This window comes from Panthera uncia, chromosome F2 (assembly GCF_023721935.1).
Source record: "Panthera uncia isolate 11264 chromosome F2, Puncia_PCG_1.0, whole genome shotgun sequence".
NCBI classification, from domain to species: Eukaryota; Metazoa; Chordata; class Mammalia; order Carnivora; family Felidae; genus Panthera; species Panthera uncia.
In genome coordinates, this window is record NC_064812.1 from 19,203,123 (window position 1) to 19,221,902 (window position 18,780).

Genomic DNA, 18,780 nt, shown 5'->3' on the forward strand with positions numbered 1-18,780 from the left:
ATGGAGGTTCCTCAAAAAACTAAAAAAAGAACTACCCTATGACCCAGCAATTGCACTACTAGGCATTTATCCACGGGATACAGGTGTGCTGTTTCGAAGGGACAGATACACCCCAACACTTATGGCAGCACTCAATAGCCAAAGTATGGAAAGAGCCCAAATGTCCATCGATGGATGAATGGATAAAGAAGATGTGGTATGTATACACACACACACACACAATGGAGTATTACTCGGCAATCAAAAAGAATGAAATCTTGCCATTTGCAGCTACATGGATGGAACTGGAGAGTATTATGCTAAGTGAAATTAGTCAGTCAGAGAAAGACAAGTATTATATGACTTCACTCATATGAGGACTTTAAGACACAGAACAGATAACATAAGGGAAGGGAAGCAAAAATAATATAATAACAGGGAGGGGGTCAAAACATAAGAGACTCTTAAATAAGGAGAACAAACAGAGGGTTACAGGAGGGGTTGTGGGAGGGGGGATGGGCTAAATGGGTAAGGGGCATTAAGGAATCTACTCCTGAAATCACTGTTGCACTATATGCTAACTAATTTGGATACAAATTTAAAAAATAAAATAAAATAAAAAGAGTGGATACCTTGAGTCAGAATGCCTACATTTGATTTCTAGCTGTGTGTTCTTGGGCAGGTAACTTAACTTTTCTGTGCTTCTGTCTCTTCACCAGGACAATTAAGATAACAGTGAACTAGCTCTTGAGTTTCTGTGGTGATCAAATGAATTAAAACCTAAGTGATACCTTTTATTGCTTCTCAGCAATATTTCTGGTTCTCTTCTGCTTCCTAGCAGGTAGGGAGATTGTACTTCCCCACCTCTATGAAGTTAAATAGGTTCATGTGATTTACATAGACCAACAAAATGTGAGTAGAAGTAACATGTGTCACTTCTGGAGAAAGCTGAGATAGATGATTCTCCAGGGCTTCTCTTCTCTTCTCTTCCTTCTCATGGCAATCATGGAGGTACATGTTGATACGGAAATGTCTAAGACAGAAGCAGTGTGGAACAAAGAGCCAAGACATGAAGGACCATTTCCCTGCTCTCTTGTGTAACCAAGAAATAGATGCATATTGTGCTAAGCTCTTGAGACATTAGGAACTGTTGTTACCACAGCGTAGTATCACCCAACACCCAACCTCACCGGTTCAACTTTAAAGCCCTTGGAGTAGGCCTGGCCTAGAGTAACTGCTCAATGACAGCTTTAGACAAGCTCAGCAATATGGTTCAATGGAAAAGCCATTTTCCCTTCACTAACTGCTCATGTCGCTCCTCTGTTGAAACCATCAATCATTTCTCATGGAATTTAAAATAAAACCCAAATCACTAACTGGCACACTGCCTAAATTGCTTTGGTCGCCAGCCATATCTTGTTCACTCTCCTGCCATAGTGGCCTTTTAGCTCCTTGAACATGAACAAGCACCTTCCTGACAAAGGGACTTTATATTTGACAAGATCTGAGCCAGAATCCTCCTTCCTCGTCTTTTTTTATCTTCATGTGTCAACTTAAATCTCAGTTCCTCAGGGAGGTCATCTCTGTTCACCCAGGTGGGAGCAAATGCTCTTTTACATTCTCGTTTTATTCCTTTCTCAGCATTTTTCCTGTGTCTTTTAAACTATTCATCGCAATTTGAGATAAATTTTGCTCGTTTATTCACTCATTTCCCATCTTTTTCTAGCACTAGACAGGAAGCTCTGTGAAGACAAGGCCACATCTCTCTCATTCATATATTTATCCTAAAAACTAGAACACTTCCTGGTACACAGCAGGATTGGTTATGGGAGGACGGAGTGGGGCAGAGGAGGTAGAAATGAAAGAGGGAGAGTTGTCCTGGAGTTAAATCGAGTATTTACTGAATACGAAATACTACCTTTAAATGATTATTCCCAAAAGAAATTGAGAGTTTCTAACAAAAGTGATGAAAATTCTGAAAACTAATGTTTTTCTGTATATGAGAAGATACACTTTCACAAATGGTATAAACTATAAATTAAGATATAAATATATTCCTGTCAAAATAGGCAAGTCAATAAAAATGCAATTCAAGCAGCACCTGGGTGGCTCAATCGGTTGAGTGTCCGACTCTTGGTTTCTGCTCAGGTCATGATCTCGGTTTCATGAGTTCGAGCCCCACATCAGGCTCCGTGCTGGCAGTGTGGAGTCTGCTTGGGATTCTCTTCCTCTCCCTTTCTCTCTGTCCTTCCCTTGCTTGCTCTCACTCTCTCTCTCTCAAAAATAAATAAATAAAACTTTAAATCTAGGGGCACCTGGATGGCTCGGATGGTTAAGTATCTGACTTCAGCTCAGGTCATGTTCTCATGGTTCATGAATTCGAGCCCCACATAGGGCTCTGTGCTGACAGCTCAGAGCCTGGAGCCTGCTTCGGATTCTGTGTCTCCATTTCTCTGTGCCCCTCCCCGATTTGTGCTTGCTCTCGCTCTCTCTCTCAAAAATAAACATTAAAAGAAAAATTTTTAAATGCAATTCTAAACCAGCTTTTAACAAGGCAATGTATTATAAACACAAAAGTCCTACATCCGAATTATACCTTTTATTTTGAACATTTCACTCAACAGAAATCTGATATACTGGGTCTAGGTGATGACACCTTCCAAACTAATGAAACTTTTCTGTAGCATAAATAAACAAATTTAGACCACCAAGTAAAATCAAATCCAAGTGTAACTGAACAACTCAAGAATGGTATGAATGGAGTAGAACCTCCAGTGGCTTATACTTCACTGTTTATAACCGACTTTGAGAGTCTTCTTAGTGACATGACAGTAGACTATGCATTTCCAAGAGCCAAACACACAGAATATTCTTCTCTCTACTCGCTCGTTAAAAGATTAAGAAATCTGATACAAAGGTCTGATGTAACTACGAAACATGCCCTAGTCATTTAAGGAGGGCTCTCTTAGGTCTGATGTAACTAACGACACGCCCTAGTCTCTTACGTGATTCTGGGTGAAGTCATCCTGCTCACCCTTGTGCAACCTCTCCTCCTCATCAGTCCTGCTTCTTACATGTGGAATGATTTGCCATAACTAGAAGGAAAGTGCTGTTGGGTATCTGCTCACTCTCTTCTTTCATTTCCCGAAAAGTCACCAAAAATGTCTTTGCCTGGATCCCCAAAGGCACATAAGTAGACCTTTGAATCCTTTGGCTGGAAAGGTCTTGGATCAGATCCGTTTGGTGAGGGAAACCGAAGAAGGTCAGAAGACCTCATTGATCTTGGAAGAATCCAACTTCTGGTTATAAATGACCCCACCTCTACCTTTTAAATTAGCTGCTACTAGGGAGATGCCACTGGAAAAGGAGCATATGCTAAGTTTATAATTCTCTTTCATCTTATTTTCAACAAGCAGATAAGAGAACCTAAATATCTCTCAAATATCTAGATTTTTCCTTTGTGAGCAAAAGACATATTATGGTTTAGGCGTTAAGTCGGTTAGATTCACCCTCATTTCCTTTCTTCCTTTCTGGAGTTTTTCAGACTCTTCTTAATATCAGAAAAAAGACAACTCTTCAGTCAACTATTGGTAAACAATTATTTAGCACCAGTCTTGAATTTTCTGGTGGATTATAAATGAATGATAAAATTCTACCTTAGGCCCACGTCAACTGCTTCTTCTGTTTAGCTTCTAACTACAGTCAGAATGGATGAGTGGAGAATGAATGAATGAATGAATGAATGAATGAATAAATGAAAATTTGAATGCCTGTCTAAAGGAAGCCAACTGTTGTTTTTCTGGTTAAAACTCAGCTAAGACTACTAAAAGTTTAAGGTGGCATTTAGAAATGCAGTAAAAAGAACCCACAGATGTTATTTTAAAATTTTATTTGCTTATAAAAGAGAATGGAAATGGGTTTGCAAAAACTTATCTGCATGTACAAAGTAATCCATGTAGATAAAGAGGGCAAGCCTTGGAATACTGCTGGATAAACTGTTCATCAAAATTGGACCTCCTTGCATGAGAACTGGTGGCAAGTCATTATTTTACAGGTCAAAACCACTGAAACACTGAATCTATTTTTAAAGTCACCAACTTCAGAAAGGTTATAGTCTAAAACATATTCTTAGATACCAGTGAAACGAGTTACCAAGTAATCTCAGAGGCGGGCAGATCAGTTAATCAAGAGGTAGTTTCTCTAATAATATCCCTTTTTCTTTTTAGCAAGGCTATAGGAGATAGAGATAAATGGCATAATCTTTGAATCTCTTTAAATTTTTACTCTGTTTCCTTTGAATACAATCATAGCTGTCTTGATACATTTTAGAACTTGAGATCGTCTAACACAGAAAAGAGTCCAGTGTTCAATTTTTTTTTTTTTTTTTTTTTTTTTGCCATTTTTTTTTTGAGCACTCTTCTTTGGACACACAAATAATCTGGCATGCCATTAAAATAGCAGAGAGAAGTAAATCCTGTGGTGTCATAGATGAAGGGAGTTTTTTAAATACAATTTTTTGTTAATGATAGCAATATTAACAATACCCAAGGAGACTTAGGGTGATGAAACGAGCCCCCAAAAGGTAGCATACAAACCCCATCACAACATTCTTCTTGAATAAGTTTCTCTAAGAGTTCTTGTAGCTGGTCTTCATATTTGTCCGGAGGCTATCAGATCCCCGAGCCCCACAGTTCCATGGCTTCCAGCTCGTCTTGGACAGGAGTGAATTCTGGTTGATCAGGATGAGGAGCTAGAGAGGAAGAGTGGGGTGGGACTTGATAGGACCCAGGAACCATAAACTGATATTCTCTCCTCGTGTGGGTCCGTAAGAGGCAGATTTGGTCACTAAACTACAGAGATATCCTGCTTGGGTAGAAAGCAGTAGCCACCTTTACCCACCACGCCGCTTGCGCCTTCCCCAGGAGGTTTCAGACGGTTAGTGAAGGAAGGGACGGATACATGGCAGAAATTGTTAGAAAACCAGATCACAGCCAGCTGCTTAAATATTATGTGTTTTATTTACAAAAGGAACCCTGAATCTCAGCAGAATTGTAACAGAAAAATAAATCTTACCAAAACCCATCTCAGGTTAGAAACCCATCACCAGGGGACAGTCAGGAAGGGAGGGGGTCAGAGGAGAATGGAGAGTAGGGTGGTCAGGGAGGAAGATGCCCATCAGTCTTGTGCGGGGACAGGAAAGAGGAGAAGGCACGCTTCATTCAACAACTACTACTGAGCCTTCACATAGAAAAGTTAGGGATAAATCCTTGGTACACAATCATATACCCTTAGCCAGGCTGATACAGAGCGGTCGGTTGCTAATACAATTGACCCACGGGATTTGGTGAAGTTTCAGTATTCTCAGTGTACGTGTTTCGAGTAGGGAGGGCAAGAGATGTGACAGTGGGCAGGGAGGGAAGCAGGTGAGGCAGGAAAGCAGGGTGCCCATTGTTAGGGGCAGGGGCTGGGTGGTGGTAGTCAACAGGACAGTTCTGTATCCGTAGCCAATTGCCCAGGCCAATGTAATCAGAGTGGAGGAGATGCACCTCAGTGCTGGTAATCATTGTAAGGGATCAGATCTTAACAAGGGACAGGGAGATTTGAGAGAACAAGGAGGGAAGAGATGAACAGAGAAAAACACATCAGCAAAACTCTGACCAGTTCCTCTGGCAAATAAGGTTAAATTTCTCCTAAAGCAGAAAACTTAAAATTCTTTGACTAATAAGTTTATTGCCCCAAAGCAGTCTGTGAACATGTCTCTTGATGCTTCCAAGAGTGACTATGTCAGAAAATGTCCCATTGCACAACTCGCCGACATGCAGGCTGCAGATGTTTTTAGGAAGCATTATCTTTCAGAGTCTCGGTCCGGTCGTTAGTAACGAGGCAAGGACAGCATGGCCACTCTTGTTTCTTCTTAAAACTATCTTTGGTCACGTAACATGCATGTGGTGCGCAGAAGGTCACCCAAAAGAATCTAGGGGGCCCTCCTCGCTAGGGAAAGCTCTAAGTTTGAGGTTTATCCAAAACAAGAGTAAAAAATTACAGGGCATCACGACCACACCACAGCAGTAACACAGAATTAGGGCACCCAAAGAAAGTTCAAACATGCCCCGCAATGACCAAACGTGAGGTCGGAGGCCAAGAAGGTGTGGACTGCCATTTGTAAACAAGAAAGATTTACATATGATGTTATTTTCATTTTCCTCTTAAGGTTTTTAAAGGGGTAGCCTCTAGAGTCATTAGCACGTCATAGAAGATATCTCTGAATAATTTAAGGTAGTGAGGTGCTCAACTTCTGCCTCCCTCCCATAATTGGTCTACTTTTCATTGTACCCCCATCATATAGTTCTAACCGTAGCAAAACACTGCTCAAAGCCCACGAGAGGCCGGCACTTACCTCCTACCCCGTAGGCAGAACACGAAGAGGGGTCGCAGTATCCAGGCTGGCCAGAAGGACCTTGTGGTCCAGGCACCCCCAGGTGACCAGGTGGACCCCTGGGCCCGGGAGAGCCAGGGGGCCCGGGGCTTCCTGGCCGACTCTCCCCCGAAGGTCCTAAGAAGCACAAACAAATGAAAACAGTTGGTCTTCACCATCACAGAGTGAGTTTTGAGACTCCCAAGAAGTAAACTAACTCTTAAAAAAAGCCACCTCACACATTTTAACAATTAGGATAGTCTGCCTCTCCCTGCTCATTGAGTTTTTATTCCTAAACTGGATCATACTGTAATCATACATTCTCCTGGAGGTCAGTGCTTTCAATCAGCTCAGGAAACTGGAAAGCAAAATGGATGTGTATTCTTTTCTATCACCTCTTGGATATTAAAGGGAAAGGAACATACCGCTCTCGACCTGGTTTTCATTACAGAATTCCTGTTTCCCAGTACAGTTCAGTGGGAATCCAGCATACGGGCATACATGAACACGTGCACACATGCACACACACAAACACACTCAATCTCAGCCTCGTAATCTATACTGCTTTATGGCCTCAGATCATCGAAATAAATTAGCCTGAGTGTGAAAGAAATTATCCTGCAGGAGAAGAAGGAAAATCTGAAACCGGGCCTAAAATACTAATCCAAAATTTCTTTGAGGCTACGTTATATCAATTGAGAACTTAGATTGAGTGAAAATGGGAGAGAGACTAAAAGTTTTCTGATATTAGGAAGTGTATTGAGCTGAGTGTTTTTGTTTGTTTTTATGTTTGCTTTCAGGCCCGGATTCCAATAGTGCTTCAAAGGCATTCTTCAACCAAGAATGACATTCTTTCAACTAAAACTTAAATGGAAATTAGGAACAAGTATCCCCTTATATTTGAAAAGTGCTGCGGCTCTTAGATACATTCAATTCCATCCAGTCAACATTCACCAATCACTGTTTTTGTGGAACACATGATCCTAGATCAGCCTCTCACGCAGGCTCTAATGCTAGGAGCATTTATGCTCAGTCGATTTATTCCATTAGGAATCCCTCCTAGAAAAAGTACTTTCCAAAATCATCATTAGACTGGAAAGAAAAATCTGTAAAGCATTTGATTCGATGTGGCTAAAACTGGATCATAAACGTCCAATAGAACTGCAAACTTATAATTCTAATAATGAGGATGATAATCTAGAGACCATTGTCAAAGCACATAGTAATGTGCACAAAACTGACACAAAACTCGTTCAGTAAGAATGCCATGGTGGCAGAGACTCTGAGTGTTTATCAAATACCCATGTGTTCCTCTATATTTGGAGCCTGCCGTGCAGTTCAGCTGAGAGTGTGGCTAGTTCCAGCCAGTGAAATATGCATGGCTGTGCCATATGTCATTCTCCATGTAGGAAGGTGAAGGCTGATGTGCCTCCTTATCTTTCTCCTAAGAGCCTTTTGTTCCAAAATGGGGGAAAGCCACCTTACTCGCCTCAAACTTTATGTATATCTACTAAGCATTTGGGATTGATTTGTTACCTCAGGATAGCCTAGCATAGCCCAACTCATGAAGCCAACTGGATCCCAGAATATGCTATAAGCTTCTGGGAGAATCATCACTTAACAAACTGGCCTTCTAATAAAGTGAATGAGAAATACAGCCATTCTAGTTAGATGCAAGGATGTAACACGGCCGTTTTCTTCACCAGTGATGTCAAGTGAAATATAAAGATTTAGGACACCCATTGTGCAGCTTCCTGTTAGGTAGAAAGATTTACCTGCTGGTCCAGGGGGGCCTCTTGGACCTTGGGTTCCAATGCCTGGGTTTCCTTTTTCTCCTTTGATACCAGTTAGACCTGTTGAGAAGGAAATAAAGAAAAGAGGGAAAAGTCCTTAAGACAAAAATCTAGGTAGTTCCATGTTTCCAGGCTTCAAAATTACCTCTCTGGTAAAGAGAATGGTGTGGGTTGGTTGGGGGTGATGGTTACCAGGGGACTTTGAGATTAAATTCTGACACTGTGAATCATGTACAGTCATAGAGGGGAGCCCAGTTCTGTGGCTGAGCATGCTGCCCGTATTTGTGGTACTGCAAGTTTATTTTCCTCCTTCCTACTGAAGTGGGTCAGCCTGCCAGGAACCGGCCCGTGTCTTTGCACGCACCAGGCCATTCGACGTATGCAGTTGGCACTCCAGAGTAACACAATAGAAATCACAAGTGGACATGTCTAACATTTTCCTTTTGGTCCACTCTGTAATGTATCTGCAAAAGGCATGAATTATAATTAGGCAGCAAAGTTCTGAAGAGCGTGAGTTTCCATTAAAAACTTGGAAGCTTCAGGAAAGCCTGTGTTTGATTTGGCTGATTCAGCCCCATAAAAGTCTAAACCTATTCATGTCTCTTTTCCACTGAGCTGACTCCTTATTCCAAATAATTTACAGTGCTATTAACAAAACTATACATTTTCACAGGGGAAAAACAAAGAAACATATACTCTGACACCTCATCATCCCAACAGCTTCTATCACAAGGTTGCTGGACAGGTGAGAACATGTCATACTGAGGGCCACCAGTCCGAGAGACAGAGTTGCATCAGATGAGGGCCGGGTTACCCAGACTCACATCACAGAAGGTCTCTGGTGTCTGTTTTTCATGTACAACAATGCTTTGAAGTAGCAGAATGCAGAATTGCATCTGTATGTAATTACACTTACAGAGAAATTATGTATGAATTGGCAAAGCCAAGAAGGAAACATAAACAAATGACAATAACCAATTTGATAGGGGGCAGGCATGCAAGTGATTTAGAATGTTTAAAATTACAAATAACTTTTCCCTTTTACTAAAGGCAACGCGTATTCACTGTAGACAAATTCAAAGACACCACAAGCAAGGACTTCAGCCCTTGAAAATAATCACTTTTAACATCTTGGTCTATAACTTCCAGAAATAAAGGCATTCATGTAGTATTTGCTCTGGGAATAGTTGGCAGAGAGAGAGAGAGAGAGAGAGAGAGATCAGTGAGCAACTAACAGCTTTTTTTTATACTGCACACATAATGACTGTCCCTTGATTTGAAGCTTCGGTGTCTGCTGTGTTCCTTGGGACCACCTTTTGGGGTCAAGGTATACCTGGCATTTAAGTGCTCCTTCCTTGTTAGTGGTCATCAGGGCTCCTTCACCCACTGCTATGCCTCCCCAACACCCAGGCCTATCGCACGTGGCCTTAGTGGTATTTTCTGAGCTCAGGAGAGACCAGCACAGCAGGGAGAGAGCAGGACACTGACCACTGAGCCTGTTACGACCTCTTGTTTTGGGTCTGACTCTTCTCTTAGGAGCCCATAAGGAAGATGGTAATTTCTAAAAAGTAAAAATATAGTTGCATCTGAGTTCAAAAAGCACACAACGTACTCAGACTAACCAACATGTAATACTCAGTTGCTATCAAGTTGTTTAGACAGAAAACCACACTGGGTGCATCTACTAGGTATCACCCAGTTAGCTCCCAGTTTAGCTCTTAGTTTAGTAGTTAATTGAAAGAAGTACTTTTTAGCTGGTAGGTGTTCTCTCAGATGCAAATGTGTCCTAACATGCATCTGGGAATTGAGCAGAAACTGCCTCTTCTTCTGTTTGAATGAGAGTCACTTTCCCCACAGGGAACCACTAATTTTTCAAGAATTAGAACACATACACAGATGACTAATGGCAGGCTGCTCATGATTAAGTGTGTGGTGACTCAGAGGCCTCCCATGACCTTACGGTACTCAAGGATCAACATTAACAACATGGCTTCTCAATGATTCTCCAAAGTGGGAAATGCAGTTGAGGCTGAACAGCACATCCAGGAAAGTATTCTCAGGAGTAACTCTCTGGTAAGAGTTTCTTGGTTTATCCTTTGCTTCTTCATTAAGAAAAGTGAAAGGTGGGAAAGATTGGGCAGTAGAAAGCCTAGTTGTTTTAATTTTCTAGTTACGTAAGGAAAAACAAATGGCATTTGATATTATCTGTACTGCAAATCAAGGTAAGAGAGGAAGAGTCTCACAAAAGTATTCCAGCCCCTCAAAATGCCTTGAAAAAATTCTAAGGATATAATTATATGAACAGAGAATTTTAGATTTTATTATCCTTGAAGTAAAGATATGTTCCAACTACATGTAGGCTAATATATTAATATTCGTCCATGTATTCACTTATGGTTCTGAGACTGAAGGAATATTCATGTCCATGACAACTGAATTTGGTTGTAAATCTTTTTCTTGGAATGAAAAACTCATGTTAAAAATCAATAATTAAGTACCTAAGATGAGGACTGAAATTAAAGACTAAGCTTAGAGACCTCAGATCTCTAAAAAATAGATCCACATATACTTTTGATAAGCCTTATAAGCCATGTATGATTGATTAAAAGGAAAGAAATCAAATGTCAGCCTGTCCTTCTTTATGAGGACTGAATGTGAAGCCACTTGGTGTTGAGATGTAGTCACCAGAGTCATGTGCCATCATCCTTTCCTCAAAGGGCATTGGGACTCCTGAGTGCACAGTATAGCCGCTCCTTCTGGAATACCCTTTTCACACTGGCCGTCTTCATAAATACTTCTCGTTCTTCAAGACCCAACTCAAGGTTTCTCTGCAACCATAATGAGCAGATGCACAATGGATTCCAGACGCCAAGGATTGTCTATCTGATTCATGGCTATATCCCTGACACCGCTAGAGCACCTTCCACATTGTATGGAACTTACATACTGACTGAGTGAACGAATGCATGAACAAATAAATTCTCTGCTTCCATATTGTCCACGCCGCCTCTGGCACCTACCTCACTGCATTGCTTGTTCTCCTGTTCATCTAGCCTGAGCCCAGGAGCCTACTGACTGCAGGGATCGTGTCGTATTTATTGTTAGTGTCAGATCCAAGCAGAACCTCACACAGAGTAGGTGGCCCATAAATACTAAAAGACTAACTGAATGACAATGTCTACACCAACTTGTAGCTGACTCTTATAAGCAAGCATGACCTCTGAAGGATCAACAAACAAAATGCTTTACGCTGGAGCTTTGCTTTTTACTTTCACATGCCTGGCTTCCGGGGACACAGCTTTTTGTAACAAGTTCTTTGTTTGACAATATCAACTGCCGGTGCTTCTAAAGAGATGAATATAATAGATTACAATAAGTTTAAGTTTCTGTCATTTCTAAAAACTGAGCACAGCTTACCAAAAATATGATTTAGGTAAGATTAAAATATCTTTAGTTTTCTTTTGAGTTACCAAAAATATTTAGGAGAATCAGAGATGATTATTATTCATTCATTCATTCATTCATTCATTCATTTGTTCTTTCTTTTAAAAATATTTTAAAACATTTATTTTTTTAGGTTGGTTTTAGGCTCACAACAATATTGAATACAAAGTACAGAGATTTCCCATGTATCTACTGCCCCTACACATGCATTAGCAACATCCCCCAGTAGAGAGGGACCTTTGTCGTATTCATTCTTTTTTAAGAGTCTCATTAGAAACCATTTCAGGGTTACCAGATTCTCTTTTACCACTAACCTAACACTGACCCTGCAATATACATGTATTTATTATACTTTTTTTATATTTTATATTTATTTATATTTTATATATTATATTTATTATTTTTTATATTTCATGTTTATTATATATATATATATTTTTACAGGTCTACTAAGACAGAGACCCGTTTGTTTTAGTGTTTCATTATATTCCTAGTTCCAGTCACATATTAAGGCACTCAAGAAATATGTGTCAAACAAATGGATGAATGAATGAAATCCTAAGTTCAAGGGCAGACTTTGACAAACCAAAAAATGTGGCTAGTCAGTTTATCAACTAGGCCTATAAATTACTTTGGTAGATTTTTGAATGCTAGATGCTTGACATGTATAAACTCATTCAGTCTTTACAAGAACCAAGAGGGCGGGCACTACTATTAATGCAAGAGAAGGCTGTGATACCTGCCCTAATAAGTTCCTGAGCCAAGATTTCAAGCCAAGCAGGTTGGCGCTGAAGCCTATACACTGAACCACTGCCCTCCCTGCCTTTTCATCCCAAAAGGCAGGCTGCATTTTTGCCCTGTTCAGTGCAGGTGAGGCTTCCGGAACTGCCTGCTGAGTCAGTGTGCACGGTTTCTCTGGTCCCATGCTCAGAAATCAACCCTGTGGTTATCACATTTCCTCAGCTTATTTCCCTTAGTTTGCATACTTGCCCTCTGCTCTGAGCGAGATTCAGCATTGCTATTTGGAGGATTTATCCTGCTCACACTGACTGCATGTCCAGGATGGGGCCCTTGGTTGTCTACTTCCTATTTTCTTTGGCCCGTTGGTCTCTGAGTAGAGAGATTTTACTCATTTCTCTGCACCACCGCCCCCCCCCCCACCGCCCCCCAACCATACCAAGCACTCCACGCTAGAGTCTCATGCTATTCCAGGGAGCACAGTTATTCTCTTGATCCCAGACATTTTGAGCAACTCCCAGGATTTATGCCCGGGCACATATGCAAAGCCTGGGCAATGCTTTCATTGTAACTGTACCAAAAAGTCACAGAAACTGGGAGACAAAGCTTCAGTTATGTTATTATATTGTCTGTTGCCTAGGAAATGCTGACAATGAATGGCAAGCACAGTCTGTTTTCCATTCAAAATATGTTTGAATGCCTCCTAGATGCAAGTGCAAGGCACTGGAGAGGCACCTAGCTACAAGATGGCAGAATAATTGGACTTAATTCACTAAGTATTTTGTGCACTTTTCCAGAGTCTGCTATTGCTACATTTTTGGCCTGTGGGATTAGTACCAGCATGTGGGACTCCATGTTTTGGCTAAGGTCTCGGCTAAGGGGGCCAAGATTGGAAAATACATGATTGTTTTCAAATGTAAACAAACTTTGCAAATAATTGCTAAGAGTTGCTCCTTATTGTATTTTTTTTTTATATACAACAACTGCCCATCTACTATGACTATATAATTCAGGACTTAGGGAAAGATAAAGCCCTCCAGATGGTTCAGGCAGAGAGAATTTAATGCAGGGACTTGTTTACATGGGTGATGGAAGGACTGAGCAGCCAATGAAAGATGATGAGGCAATTGATAAAGTAGTAACAACAGGAAGTCACTCTCACCTTTAGGAGCACAGGGACAATGGGAAGAAATGGTGTGACTGGAGCCCAGAGCCTAGAGCCTTCTTATAGGATCTAGAACCAGAGGGAAAGACTTCCAGTGGAAACAAGAGCCACGTAAAAGTCATCACCACAACAGGAATTCCAGGGGAGGCAGGGATTGGGGTGAGGGGAGAAATATCCTGGCTTCTCCCCTCTTCAAATTCTCTAATCCTCCTCAATGCTTCCTACTGGCTGAACCTTCTCAGGAGCAGAGGACAAGGGAGCCTGGAAAGACAGTGAGGCATAGCTAACGGAAGGGGAAGAGCAGACTGAAAGCAAACCACCTGGTCCATCCCAATATCAGGCTCTGAGTATTCAGAGTAGAAGGCACCTTCCTGTCTGTAGCAGGTCACCACATAGCAGGGAAACAGACAAACGGACAACTATAACACATGGTGTGAGAATAGCTACGACAACATATGAAAATACAGAACTGAGGCATCTGTGGGAAATCACAGGAAGCTTTCCGATAGAGCTGACCCTTGAAGTTAAGTCTTGAAAGGCAGGTGTGCAAGGGCAACTCCAAGTGGTTTCCTGTGACTTTTACAGCTGCAGGTTGGGGACTGGTAGAGTAAGCAGGCAGTCTAGGCCAGGTCATGACATGCTAAGGAGTTTGGATATGGCCCAATGGATAGCTATTCCATTGCAAAAAAAAAAAAAAATCCTTCAATACCATCTACCTAATTTTTTGTAACTTCATACTCTTTCTGAAAGAGGAACCCCCTATCATTTAAACCCCGGGCCTCATAAAACCTGGGTCTGCCCCCGTGGGGCGCTACAAAGCAATAAAATTCGTTCAGGTTGGACTGGAAAATCCTGCAGAGCCCAACTCTACACTAAGATAATCCCACAGAAAAGCCAGAGGAAAACATGTTGAATCATTAAGTAGGGCAACTCAGTGGCCAAAGGAACCACTACCAGATCAAGATCAAGACAATGAGATATTTGCACTTTAGGCTTTCCTATCAGTTAGAGGCATGGTAACATTGTCAGGAGGTCCTTTCGTCTTCTGATCACACATGTCTAAATTAGACACACTGACATCTGGGCAGTGAGAGAGGGGAAGGGAGTGCAGCAGGGAGGGGGGAGGGGAAAGCGGTAGGATGGAGGTTGTAAAGGGAAAAGGGAAAAGACAGGAAAGAAGATGAGGAGCACCCCTCATCAGTGCATACCAACCCCATGTTGTCATGTGCAGGTTAACTGTTCACACCTGCAGGTGCATGGTAAAAACAAACAGGGATTAAATCGGGCACCAGAAATCCTGGATTTTTGTCCCCATAGTTTTGCAAACCGATACGATGATCTATAATAAGACTATCAGACCAAATACCCATCTATCAGTTTCAGCTCCAAAGTTTTGACTGATCCCCCATAAATGCTATTATGTTATTTCTAGCATGGACTGTTTGGAAAATGATAAATAATTCAAAGAAAAATAAGCCAATTTCTATGGGTTCAAAAATGAACTTTCTGGGTTCGGTATGAATATTCAACCAGTTGATGATATTTAAATTAGTGCCTGGTCTAGTTTTTATTCCTTGCAGAAATGAAAAGTGCTGTGATGCTCTCTGCTCTTGGAAAAGAAGAAAGCTCTGTCAGGCATTGGGATAAGGCCAGAGTCTGCAGAGTGTAAAACAAAATGTGTTATGACCAACAGCCCTTCATAATAAGCATGAAGAGTCCACTATTAAGATAAATACAACTCCTATCTAATTAAATCTAGAACCAATCAAAATGAAAAGAGTTAATGAATATATCATTTCTATATATGTTTTGCCCAGCTATACAAATATGTTTTGGTATATTTATTGGTTGTAATGTATTTATTGTTTTAAAAGCCATGTTAAAAAATCCACAGAAAATGGTTTATCATAGCTAATATAAACAGCTTTAATTTTATCATCTAAGTAAGCATATGTTTTATTTCCATTTTACTTGTTTGTGTACAAGGCCAGAAATTTAGAAAATGGCAAAGTACATTCCTACATTTAAAAGAAAATACCTCTGGGGCCCCTGGGTGGCTCAGGCAGTTAAGCATCCGACTTCGGCTCAGGTCATGATCTCACTGTTCGTGAGTTTGAGCCTTCATATTGGGCTCTGTCTGACAGCTCAAGGCCTGGAGCCTGCTTTGGATTCTGTGTCTCCCTCTCCCTCTCTTCCTCCCCTACTCGTACTCTATCTCCCTCTCAAAAATAAATAAAAATTACAAAAAATAAAAAAATAAAAGAAATATCTCTGCCTCTCTCTCTGTGTCTCTGTCTCTCAAAGGATAGATACACATAAAGCGTGCGCGCGCACACACACACACACACACACACACACACACACACAGGCATTATAAGCAGGAGGTCCCTTGATCTTTTGACTACCGACATCTAAATTAGACACACCAAAATCTGGGCACTGAAATGTCCAATGTATTTGCTATTTTATATGTATTTCCTATCCAGTAAAACCAAACCTCCTATTTAAAAATCTCACCCTGTTTTTCTGGCTGAATTTACACGATAATGACTTGAAGAAAATGCTGACATTGTCAAGTTGGCAGTAACTGGCTATTAACAGGATGTCTTAGGATTGATGTACTATAGCCACATGGACTTCTGTTTTTATCATGACTTTAGGGTGAAGGACAAATGGCAGCCAAAAAAAGCTAGCCAAGTAGTAATCAACACCATAAATCACTTATGATTCATGAAATGACTATTGTACTTCAGGTACGATGAAAAATAAAAGGAAAATAGACATCAAGTTTGGTCTTTGGGGAGCATGTGGCCTTACTGGTGAGACAGGATTAACAGAAGTGATATCATTAAAAGACAATTCAAGAAAGTATATTCTACCTGGGTGCTAAATGATACGTCTCATAGTCTAATGAGGTAGGTGTCTATTCATTTATCAAATATTTGTTCAGGCTTCTTACAGGGTGGCATGTAAAGATGAAAGGCACAGCCCCATTCAAGGAACTCGCAGTCCAGTGGGAAGACAAACAAGTACATCGCCGATTACGGTTTAATGAGAAACTTCTGTGGTGGAGACATGTGCTTGGGGAGCACAAACCAGGGAGATCTTACTCAGTCGGGCTCAGCTGGAATCGAGCAGGGTAGCAACAACCAATACACTGGCCAAACAAATAAACCATGGGGAGGAATGAGTGGTCTGGCAGACGTGAGTCTTAGGATGAGTTCTGAAGTTTGAGTATGAATGAGCCAGAGGAAAAAAGAGGGTTCTGGGGACTGAGAAGAGCAGGTGAAAAAATCCATGACATGGTACAAGAACAGGGCACAACAGGGATTAGCACTGAGGGCTGTAGGAAGGGAAAAGACACATATGAAGAATGCGGTAAGCCGAGTTAGTGGTCTCGACTCCTCATTACTCTGCAAAAGACTTATACGCCCCCGCATTCTCTTACTTCAGGCCCATGTATTTCCTGACTTCTTGGAGTTGGGCTCGGTCATGTGACCTGCTTTGACCAATGGGGCATTGGTGGCGATGTCAGGAACAGAGGCTAGTTTGAAATATGATTAGGTGGATGGGTTGCCCTGTTTTGTTTCTGCCACTGCCATAAGGATTACATCCTCTAGGAAACTATTAGCTCCTCCAGCCATGGCCCCAGCAGAGCAGAACTGCCCCTGTTTCCCACAGATATGTGGTGAAAAAAATATTTATTGTTGTATCCTACTGAGATTTTTGTGGTTTGTTATGCAGCAAGAGCTGACCAATACTGAGAGCACTGAGCAGTTCAGTTTGGCCAAAGGGAAAAGTACATACTTGAAGTGAAGCAGAAAATATAAACCGGGACCATATAAAGACATCTTAACTGAGATGGCATTAACCTTCCAATATCAGAGTGATATTTCTAACATGATACCCATTACCCCAGACAGAGACTGAAATCCAATGCAAGAATCTGATAAGATCTACTATACAGACCCTCCAATTAAGGGTTTCAAAATATTTTAAGCCACAGAAACAATTATAATAGCTTTCACGTCAAAAAAAAAAAAAAAAAAAAAAAGACAAAACAGACCACAGCCTTGCTGACATCTTGACTCAAGCTCCTGAAAGACCCTCAGTCAGAAGCACACAGCTAGACCCTTCTCGAATCCCTCACCCATAAAAACCATGAGCATATATGTTTCATTGTTTTAAGCTGCTAAATTCTACAGTAGCTTATTATATAGTAATAGATGACTAACACATAGAGTTTCTCTTTGCAGTCATGTTGAATGTACAGAGTCACTTTGTAATAGGGGGAAAAAACCCTTACAAAATAAAAGATGATACAAGAAAAAAAAGAGCATTCCTTTCCAATGCGCTAAAGTTACCATACGTTAGGAAAAAACAATCCACCAACCCTTCAGAGAAGAGAGTCTTGTTCCAAAGGACATTCACATTGGACTTTATCAGATAATTATGGGGTGAGGAAAGAGAAAACTACCTTTATTTATCCAGAGTTTACCTCTCAGGAGATGAGAGGCAGGGAATGGGGAAGCAGGAGATGAGAAAAGAAACATGCATTTCAGCAGATTTTGAACAGCAATGAAAAGGCTATGCCTCATGCAACTGAATATCAAATATAATACAACATCACAGAGAAGACCTGAAAATATTTAAGTATCAGCCAGAAAATTATTACCAGAGCCCTGCCAACCCTCTATCTTTAATCAAGTTGACCTGTCCCATAAAGATCATTTTTCTAGGAATAAACCAGGAGAAAAGGGACATTAGGAAGTTCTACACTTACCACTGAGGCACTCCTGTCGCACAACTGCTACACTTTTATTCTGAATTTGTGGCCAAAGTTTTCAGCCAGATGTATCTTCAGTGCCAACAGCTCTTCTCAACCACAGAAATATTGAACACAAGGACCCTACTTCTCTCTCCCAGCTTTGAACCAACCTGGGACCCAGTTTTCTCTCCAGGTTTCTCAGGCTTGTTGATTCACAGGAAATGGGCATGAGCATTAGGGACTCGGATTTAGCTTTTGTGTGTCCGCAAACATTTCTCTGCTCTGACTGCCATTTCTATGTCCCTGAGCGGCGCTATCGTGGACTTTCAGCAACTGGAGAGTGGCGGACTCCTTTCCTACCTGTTTGCTCGGGGGAACTCGGTTGGGTTGCATCTTCTTTTCACATTCCCCCTTTCTCATTTTCTGGAACAAAGTCCATCTTTTTCAAATTAACCACAGAACCTCAGGACGCATCAAA

General features: G+C 41.1%; 1 protein-coding gene across 5 annotated transcripts in view; it reads right to left on the reverse strand.

Moving 5' to 3' along the window:
- Positions 1-3,455: 3,455 nt before the first annotated feature.
- COL14A1 (collagen type XIV alpha 1 chain) overlaps positions 3,456-18,780 on the reverse strand; it is a 211,034-nt gene continuing 195,709 nt past the window's right edge. For 4 of the 5 annotated variants that reach the window (XM_049632956.1, XM_049632953.1, XM_049632952.1 and 1 more), the window contains exons 46-48: positions 8,170-8,247; positions 6,377-6,532; positions 3,456-4,729 (exon numbers count right to left, since the gene is read on the reverse strand). In XM_049632956.1, the coding sequence (XP_049488913.1) occupies positions 4,650-4,729; positions 6,377-6,532; positions 8,170-8,247 (314 nt within the window). In that variant the 3' untranslated portion in view covers positions 3,456-4,649. Of the gene's footprint in view, positions 4,730-4,978; positions 5,559-6,376; positions 6,533-8,169; positions 8,248-18,780 lie in introns of those variants that run through there. The other variant, XM_049632957.1, reaches the window with a different exon arrangement.